General features: G+C 27.3%; 1 protein-coding gene across 1 annotated transcript; it reads right to left on the reverse strand.

Annotated features, from left to right (window-relative positions):
- Positions 1-6636: 6636 nt before the first annotated feature.
- Positions 6637-8720, reverse strand: LOC139846860 (probable xyloglucan endotransglucosylase/hydrolase protein 6). Its single transcript, XM_071836403.1, has 4 exons — positions 8490-8720; positions 8296-8396; positions 7907-8103; positions 6637-7252 (listed from the first exon to the last, which is right to left on the reverse strand). The coding sequence occupies exons 1-4, from the start codon at positions 8683-8685 to the stop codon at positions 6862-6864; spliced, it is 885 nt and encodes a 294-aa protein (XP_071692504.1). The 5' UTR covers positions 8686-8720; the 3' UTR covers positions 6637-6861.
- Between the last annotated feature and the right edge of the window lie 1407 nt (positions 8721-10127).

The following is a 10127-nucleotide window of genomic DNA, read 5'->3' on the forward strand; positions in this document are numbered from 1 at the left end:
AGAACGATTAAAGACTGAGTTTAATTAATTAAAACAACATAAAATTAATTAAAACAAAACTGAAACAGAAAATAAGAATACGTTTTCCACTTTAAATCGAACTTGACATTGGAGGCTGTTTTAACAGAAGTTTTCTACATGAAAGATGTTCACAATCCTTCTAAGAAACTGTTTGAATCTTTGATTGAATCTGAAACATCGATTATACTTTGAATTTCACGAAGAACAATAAGTTTGACTTTTTGAAAATCAACTTTGACTCGTAAATTCACATTCGATATTGAGAATTGAAGCTTGAGCTTTTGTAGATAGTTTAAGTAGAAGATTTAAAATACATCTGCATTTACACATTTTAGAAATTTATTCGTTTTCAAAGTTTTTGACAAATGGAACAAAAACAGAGAACGCAAACTGTGTTCTTCAATTTTGTTTTGATTTCTATTGTTTTAGCTAGAATTGTATTAGTAGGGTGTTATATAAAATTTAACAAATATAATTACAACTGTATTGGCTCAATTATCGCTTGTATTATAGCTTGATTGCTCGAAAAAAAATTATTCTGTCAGAATAAAAGTAAGAAAAAAAAATAAAGCGATTCTAACTGCTTTGTTTGATTCTTTTAATTGAACCCTTAATAGGTACGATCCATGAGATAGAAAACAATTTTTCCTACAGCTTGAAAATGATACGTATTTTATTTGTAATTTTGTATATATATACGACATTATATATATATATATATATATATATATATATATATATATATATATATATATATATATATATATATATATATATATATATATATATATATGTACTTATATATATAACTATATTTTTTTATATGTATATATATATGTGCATTTATATAGATCTGTATTTATATTATTATATATCAAGTGTGTATATATATATATATATATATATATATATATATATTAAATATATAAGGAACATAATAATATTAATTACACAAATATTAATATCTAATATTAATGGAATAGATAATAATAATAATAGAAATAATAATGTTTATAATAATAATAACATCAAAATAATAATAAATCTAATACTGATAATGATGATATTCAATAATAATAAGAATGATAACCTTTAATGATAATAATCATAATACTATATTATTTATAATGATTATTTAGATTATTAATGGTAATAATATTATTAGTAATAATATTATAACAATTTATATATATAAAGTTTCATATTTGTATGTTATATTGATAATACTAATTTTGATATTAATATTGAAAATAATAATATTACTATAACATTTATTTCTAACTTGTAATTACATCTAATATATTATTATTACAATTTATTACTTATTTCATATTTACTAGTTATCTAATGTATAGAATAATTAAATTTTATATATTTTATGTGTTTTACAATATACATGTAATCTTAATTGGATATTGAAGTCAAATATATATTTATTTCAATAACAATTTAATTATTCTATATATTATTTATATTTTAATTCCAATGATTAAAGTATACCTTATTAATTTTTTTAAAATATTATGTATATACTTATTTTTGTATTTGTATATATATATATATATATATATATATATATATATATATATATATATATATATATATATATCTAGAACTGTAAGGGAATTTCGGTAGTAAGGAACTGTGCCTCATGTTCTCTGCCTAATCTGAAAGACTAGCTCAGGTCTCAGTTGATCGAAGTTATATTTACTCCATGGTGTTGTTTAAGAATCGACAATCGTTGGTTCCTTACAGTCATTTATTTTGATTTTTGAGAGAGCGAACGCCGAATAAGTCACAGCTCTATTCCCGACTTGAAATCCATAAAGGACTTTAAGGGAAATAAAATAGGGGGCCCTAAAATACCTCGGGACGACAGCACGTTATATATATATATATATATACACCCAATTGTTCGTGAATCGTCGGGATTAGTCAGAGGTCAAATATATACATGAACACAGCTCAAGGTTTTTGAGACTTTAATATTACAGACTTTGCTTATCATGTCGGAAACATATAAAGATTAAGTTTAAATTTGGTCCTAAATTTCCGGGTCGTCACACCATTTATGTAATAATTGCAGTATGACGTGTCTAGATTAAAAATGATAAGTATGTAATCAGATAATCTTTCGATTAAAGACTTTCAATTCGTAATGGCCTATTCAGGTCTAGGGGCTTGAGTTATAGGATCCTTTAAATCGGTAATCCAAACCCTTCCATTCTAGAGTTTCGTAGACGCCACTCGTCAAGAAAATTCAATGATCAAAAATAACGAGAAAGCAAAGATTTTGAAAGTAATGAATAGGAATAGTAGAGATTTCAAAAATCATGGATAACATTTCATGTAATACATATATAATACACAACACCATGATAGATGGCAAAGGAATGTCGAGAACGGTGTCGCATTTAAATGTGGTGGTGGAATTGGATTAAAGAATTAAAGGCATAGTTTCTAAAGGTATAGTGTAGCATTTAACAATTAAAGGTAACAATTAAAGGCACTATAATCAAGGAAAGTTGTAGTCCTACATTGCTAAGGTACTTAATTGTATAAGGCACACTTAAAATGCAATCCTGGTTCTCTACAACAATACTGCTCTGATACCAAACGGTCACACCCCCAAATAGGGCCTGGAGTATTTGTGACTAATTATATCAAATCACAGTTGTATAAACGAGAACGACTCTATATGTGACGTTTTATTGAGTTTTGCAGCAGAAGATAAATAGATTACATTGTATTTAGAGCATTAAGTGTTTTTAAATGAATTGGTAAGTAATGCATGAAGACTCTAAGCATGGCAAGAAATCATCATCAAAACAGCAGATATACAGCGGAAGCAATATTTAAGTACCTGAGAATAAACATGTTTTAAAAAATCAACACGAGGTTGAGTGAGTTCATAGGTTTGTCATAAATAATAATTTCAGTAATAGATCACAAGATTTAATATAATAAAAGATGATATATCATATATATCAAAAGTATGCCAAGAGCGTGTAATATCAAAACTAAACGATTTTACCCCGTAACAATACATATGTAATTGTCGAGATCATTATTATACCACCAATTGACCTGAGGTCAACAGTGCGGGACGTTACTCCCAATAGCGCTATTTATAATAATTCCGTTTGCCTCTTTAGTTCATCTAGAAATTAATGATATTACAAAGTAGGGATTTGCATGTTTCAAATGAACACAATAAAAATACTCATGTTGGTCGCATAATAAGTTTGTACTTGTGTCTACCAGTTATAAAAATAGTACATGTATTCTCAGCCCAAAAATATAGATAAAAAGGGAGCAATTGAAACTCACGCAAAATGAGTTTTAGTATTTGTATCCATTTCATAAAACAATTATAAAATATTGCATGTATTCTCAGCCTAAAAATGTAAAGAGTAAAAGGGATCAAATGAAGCTCACAAAAAATCAGTTTTAGTATTTGTATTCATTTCATAAAACAATTATAAAATATTGCATGTATTCTCAGCCCAAAAATGTAAAGAGTAAAAGGGACCAAATGAAACTGACCTTAAAATAGCACATCAAAGATTTCACTAGGACGTAGCTGTAATTGAAGTATACCAGAAATCTCAACCTAGAAATAGAATGTACGATCAGATGTTGTCTAATAGACATAAGTATAGTAACTATACTAATGATAATGGTTTTCTAAAAGAAATTCCATTTTCGGAAATGTTACTATCTATGGAAAGTTTTCACTTTTAGTAACTTTCCAATTATAGAAAGTTCGGGTTATAATCTTTAACAAGACGTTGTACGACTATCTCAAATCTTGTTGCTATCATACAAGTCACTTGAATAATCAGTTGTTACAGGGCACCCAGGATTCTTGACCAGAATCTATGTCATGGCATTCGAAATCTACAAGCAGTTCCCATAAGGTAACAAGGACCACCCTATGCCATATGTAGCGGTGAGGTTCATATATAGTGCACGTTATCTTGATTATAACCTTCACATATTATAGGTGTATAAACTTTTATTATATAGTTAAGTTAATTATATATATTTACTATTAGTATTACATAATTATTAATAGTTTTATAATTATATACGTATTATTATTCAAGCTATAATTACTATATTGACTTAGATTAATTTAATATTTATAATATACTAATTACTAACACATACAATATATAACATAATTAGTTATACTATTTGTTATTTAATTTACAAGATACTTAATAATATAGTACTTTATTAACCTAATATTATTCATAAACACCTAAATAATTAATTAAATACCTAATAATCATATACATAATTTTTATAATCTTAGTTAATTATAAAAATCAGTAGAAAAATTTAAGAAAGTATTTTATTACAATTTTGTATTTATATTTTTTTATTCTTAATTTAATCACAAAACAAGTTTAATTCTACATAAAATACCAAATAAATATAAATAATTATTTTTAAAATTTTTATAAGTTTCTTACAGTTAAATAACCTGTAGAAAAATATTTATAGAAATATTTCTTTATTTTTACAATTATTTCCTTATTTACCTCCTGTTTACATAATAATAGTGTTTAATTATGTAATAATTATTAATTTGGCCCATAAATTAATTTTTATAATTTTTTCAGACCTAGACAAAGTTTATGAACCCATAAAAATTAATTAATTATTTTTATTTACTGTGTATTTTTTATTACGAATTTTATATGGTTTTCGTGTTTAATTAGTATTTAATTCGTAATTAACTATAAATAATATTCCAAAACTTATCATAATTATTTTTATAAGTACTACTACTGTTCTAAATAATTTCTAAACAAATACTACTGATGTGAATATTTATTAACAATTTAAAATAACAATTGGGTAAAAAATACAAGAAATAAATAAAATGAATAAAAATAAATAAGAAAATGAAAAGGAAATATTACCTCAAGAGTTCAAGTTTTTAGAGGGGAGATTTTGGTGTGATTTGTGAATGAGAAACTATGAGTCTAGAGGTGTTTATATAGTGCAAGTATTAGAGTGTTAGTCAACATAAGGATGTTCTAATTTATGATTATATTTTATTTTATAATTCTTTTAGTCAACATTAGGTGGTACTAGTTTATATTTTTTTAGTCAACATAAGGATGTATTTGTTTAAGATTCTTTAGTCTCATTATTATTATTATTATTATTATTATTATTATTATTATTATTATTATTATTATTATTATTATTATTATTATTATTATTATTATTATTATTATTATTATTATTATTATTATTATTATTATATAATTTTTTTTACATTTACTACATGATAAGTATTATTTTCTTTTTACTAATTCATGACTTGTATTTATTTTTTTATTTAGTTCTCAATTATTTCATTATTTATATAAATGTTACTTTTTATTTATTATTTATTGATTAATAGTTATAATATTACAGAAATGCATAATTATTTACGAATAATTGTTCGTGAGTCGTCGTAACTAGTCGAAGTTAGGTTTAAATTTAGTTGGAAATTTCCGAGTTGTCACATGAATGCTTTCATAAATGTTTGACAGATGAAACTTGTTATACTCGACTCATTTAACCCATTCACAAAACTTATTAGACATATATCTATTTATTTAGTTTTAGTAACCGATACTTATTTGACATGTTCTTTTATTATTGTATAAGACTCAATAAGTTGGAAAAAAAACTCATTAACTTTGTGCAAATGCTTGATGAGTCGTGTGGTGAAGGTATTTATATATCCACTCACCACATACATCTGTCTATTTTACATATATACTAACACACAACACTACTACATCACAAGTTAATGAGCATTGAGTTGTAATCCCTTGAATCCAATAATTTGCTTGAAATCCAATGGACCAATCAAAATGCGATATGTGGCGCGATAATCACATGTGACTAAAAAAAATAAAAAAAAAATTTAAATTAATTTTTTCAAAAGTTTTTTTTTCAAAAAAATTTATTTAAAAAAAAAAACTTTTACCGAAATTTTTTTTTTTATAATTTTTTTATTTAGCATATCATATCCAATCACATGCATGTGATTGTAAAATCCAATCACATGTGATTCTGCATGTTAAATGCAATCACATGTGATTGAAAAAAAATCAATTTTTTTTTGTTTTTTCAAAAAAAATTTATTTTTTTCAATTTTTTTTTCTCCAAATCACATGTATTTGAATTTGACATATAGAATCACATGTGATCGGGTTTTACAATCATATGTGATTGGCATGTAGAATCACATTTGATTAACTGCATGTCAAATCCAAACACATGTGATTTAAAAAGAAATGAAAAAAAATTAAAAAAAAATTTAATTTTTTTTTTAAATATTTTTTTTTTGATTTTTTTTTTCAATCACATGTGATTGTCGCGCTACATATCGCACTCTGATTAGTTCCTTGGATTTCAACTTAAAAGTTGGATTCATTTGAATATTCCTCAATGAACATTACGTGGGTTTCGAAAAAAGTTATGTAAATATATAAATATGCCACTATCATGTATAATACTTTTATGCGTACGGAGTACAACGTTAAAGGTTTTAATAAAAAAAATTAAAATAAAAAACTTTATTTGGAATGTCTTTTTCGAAAACCATACAAACATATAACTGAAAATGCAATTATAAGTACATACACAATTATAATTTCACACTAGAAAAGGACATTTTTATGATACAATTACCTCTTTCATATACAATATTCACCAATAGTATTTGAACACTTTACATACACATAAATGAAAGCTTCTCAATCTCACCATTCTCACCATCCAGTTTACGAAAATAGTTTGACATGTCATCAACTTCAAATGAGTTTAAATTCCAGCTAAGCATTCTGGTGGGGTAACCGGGAAACGTCGTTTATCAGTACAATAATCATAAACGATATGGTTCATTCGTACCCATCGGTACCTGCGTGCTGCAACCGGGTCGAGCTGTTGGTAGGACAAACCCTCCCACCAATTAGATGGGTTAGAAGCGCACGAGTTGGGACCAGGGACCGCACAACCTTCAATATCAAAGTCCTTGTAATATGCATAAAATGGTGCTTTACTCCAATCGATTTTTTCGAGCCCACCTCTTGTAGCCCAATCATCTGCTTCCCATAATGTGGAGTAAACTCCCATTGGCTGACGTGTAGGGAATGGGATCCCTTTAGCTTCATTATTCTTGTATACCCTAATAGGTACTTCATCTACTGAAAAACTGTTCCAACAAATATATATATTAATTGTATGTATAGTTGTTTTAGTTAACTTATTGTTTTAGAGTGCATGTATCATGTATGTAATAAACGGATTTGGACAGGTCGGGTATGGGTTTAAAGAAGGGTCAAAATGGGCCTTCCATACTAGCTAGGCGCATAAATAGCTACAAAGTTGGATATAAAATTAATGAACTATTACTAGCTAAAAAATTATAGCTAATTAAAACGCTTTATTGGATGATGACTTTTGGCTATATTGGATAATGACTTTAAAATACTTAATTAATAACTCTTGTACGTATATACTACGGAGTAATTTTTTTAGCTGCAAAGAGACACACATTTATTAAATAATTCACGATGTAATACTCGAAATTTAATTAATGAGTTACTTTAATACCGTTAGACCATAAGCCTCTTTTTAATTTTATATATACTAATATAGTTTAACATGTTCATATTACTATTTTGGATTTTACACTATTAGTGTTCATTTTGTAATTGAACCTATTAAATAGTTTATATTAAGTGAGTCAAAATGAAACTTAATTGGTAAAAACTGTTAGTGGGATTTTCAAAACTGTATGCTAAGTGGACACTTTGACTTCGACAAAGGGAGTATACGATATGAACATGTAAGAACATCTACTTACACAACATGGTGATGGTTCCAGAAGATAGAGTAAGTGTGGTAGTCGGCTGCCGGGTCGAACCAAAGATTAACCCTTTGTTCTCGATCACCTTTACCATGAGCATACACATTTGTCTGAACCGAGTACGGTTGTCCAGTTCTGTTTCCCAGGAATTCAAAATCCAACTCATCACGTACTTGATCTGTATCCGAATTCATCTGCCACAATAAATAAGCACCATCACTCAGAACTATTATTCCATACTACAATGTAACTTATATAATGTAACCTTTTTTTTGCCTCTTCAAAAAAATAACAATGTAACTTAAATAATCAAAGATAAACAATATAAGTATCATGCACGTAAATAAAATATTATAAATTGTATTTTTTTTTTAAGTAATTCGTACATAGAAAGCAGTAACAGTGCCCGCAGAGTCTCCGGGAATCATCTTAATCTTCATGCTCACACGTCCGAATAAGTATTGGCTTTTCGATGCGAACCCACATCCTATTCAAATGATATGATACGTTATATAGATAATGTAATCTAAAGTTTTCGTACAAAGTAATAAAAGAAAATTAAACTTGTATTTGAACAAACCTGAGTTTTCATCAAGAACGAGTTGAATTGCCCTACCACCATCGAGTTGTTTGATGTGGGAATCGGACCACGTAATACGAAAATCCTGAAGAAAGGTTGCAGGTTTGGCATCAGCCACCATTGACACCGTGAACAAAACAAGAGAAACGAACACTTTTTTGGTACATGTTGTCAACACATTTGTCATTTTGACCATTTTGACTAATTGACTAGTATTTGTCTTTTTATGTAATGTGGTGATGAATGAATATATGTTATATGAAATGTATGAGGCTATATATAGTGTAGATCGGGTGGTTAATTAAATTTAAATATTGGAATAAAAGAGAGTGGGGGCCTTTAGAACTTGAGTTCGCTTTCTATACAGCTCATGTTATGCTGCCAATCGGGTTAATTACATCACTCTGATTGGTTGATATGGTTGATGCTTATGGACTGAATTCAATACAAAATTCTAGTTATCAAAAAGTTTATGCAATACGTAGGTGTGTATATGCATGTATTGTATCATGATATATTCAAGTTGTGGTACTATATTACAAGTTGTTTTAACTGAGGTTTATATTTTCATTATTTGTTAATCAATGAATGTGGTTAGCTAGAGATATGAATAAAACAAGCATGGCGAGGTCTATACTGTTTATGGAAAACTTTTGATTTATATAAAATATTTTACAGTTAATGAATATAACATATTTAGGAGACGATAATTAGTTTTAACATATGAAATACGTATTACAATTTACAACTGTAAACAAAAAGTAGCGTCAATTTCAATTTTTTTTCTTTTGATTAAATATACTATCTATTTATAAATATGGTATAATGCGGACAAAGAAACAAAAAAAAAAGTCGTTATAAAAATTGTAAATAAATTTGACGCTTTTTTTCCTTTCGATTATATAATAACCATTTGTTCCTACGAAAAATGTGGGTAAAAAATTTAAAAAAATATATTAAAAATCGTAAATAAATTGAAGTTTTTTCCTTTGGACTATATACTAATTACTTATATATTTGATTAATGTGGATAAAGAAATTAAAAAAATTGTAAAACTCGTTGACGAAAAAACTTATGATAGTAGGAGGTTATATTTTTTTTTAAATAATGGGAAGGGGCAAAACTGAAAATATAGAGGGATAAAATTGGTCAAAAGATAGTAGAGGGTTGAAACTTGAAAATTTAACGAGGAATTACACCGGGATGAAAAAGTGAGGGGGTTGAAAGTTAAAATATGGCGATGAATTCGAGAGAAAATTTGATGGTAAGAGTTATCAGTCGTCATGGTGTGCCGTTATCAATTTTGTCAGACAGAGATTCTAGATTAGTGTCAAACTTCTGGAACAGTCTACAACAGAATCCGCGTACACGTGTGAATTTAAATACAGCTTATCAACCTCAGACAGATGGTCAGAGCGAGAGAACTATACAAACCTTAGAGGATATGTTAAGAGCATGTGTATTAGAATACGGTGGGTCGTGGGATTCACATGTGTCGTTCGTTGAATTCGCCTATAACAACTCATATCACTCGAGTATAGGGATGCCATCTTACGAGATGTTATATGGTCATTGTTGCAGAACTCCGACTTGTTGGTTAGAAGCCGGGGAGAAACAGTTTGCAGTTCCTGAAATTG

This window comes from Rutidosis leptorrhynchoides, chromosome 5, assembly GCF_046630445.1.
Source record: "Rutidosis leptorrhynchoides isolate AG116_Rl617_1_P2 chromosome 5, CSIRO_AGI_Rlap_v1, whole genome shotgun sequence".
Taxonomy (NCBI): domain Eukaryota; kingdom Viridiplantae; phylum Streptophyta; class Magnoliopsida; order Asterales; family Asteraceae; genus Rutidosis; species Rutidosis leptorrhynchoides.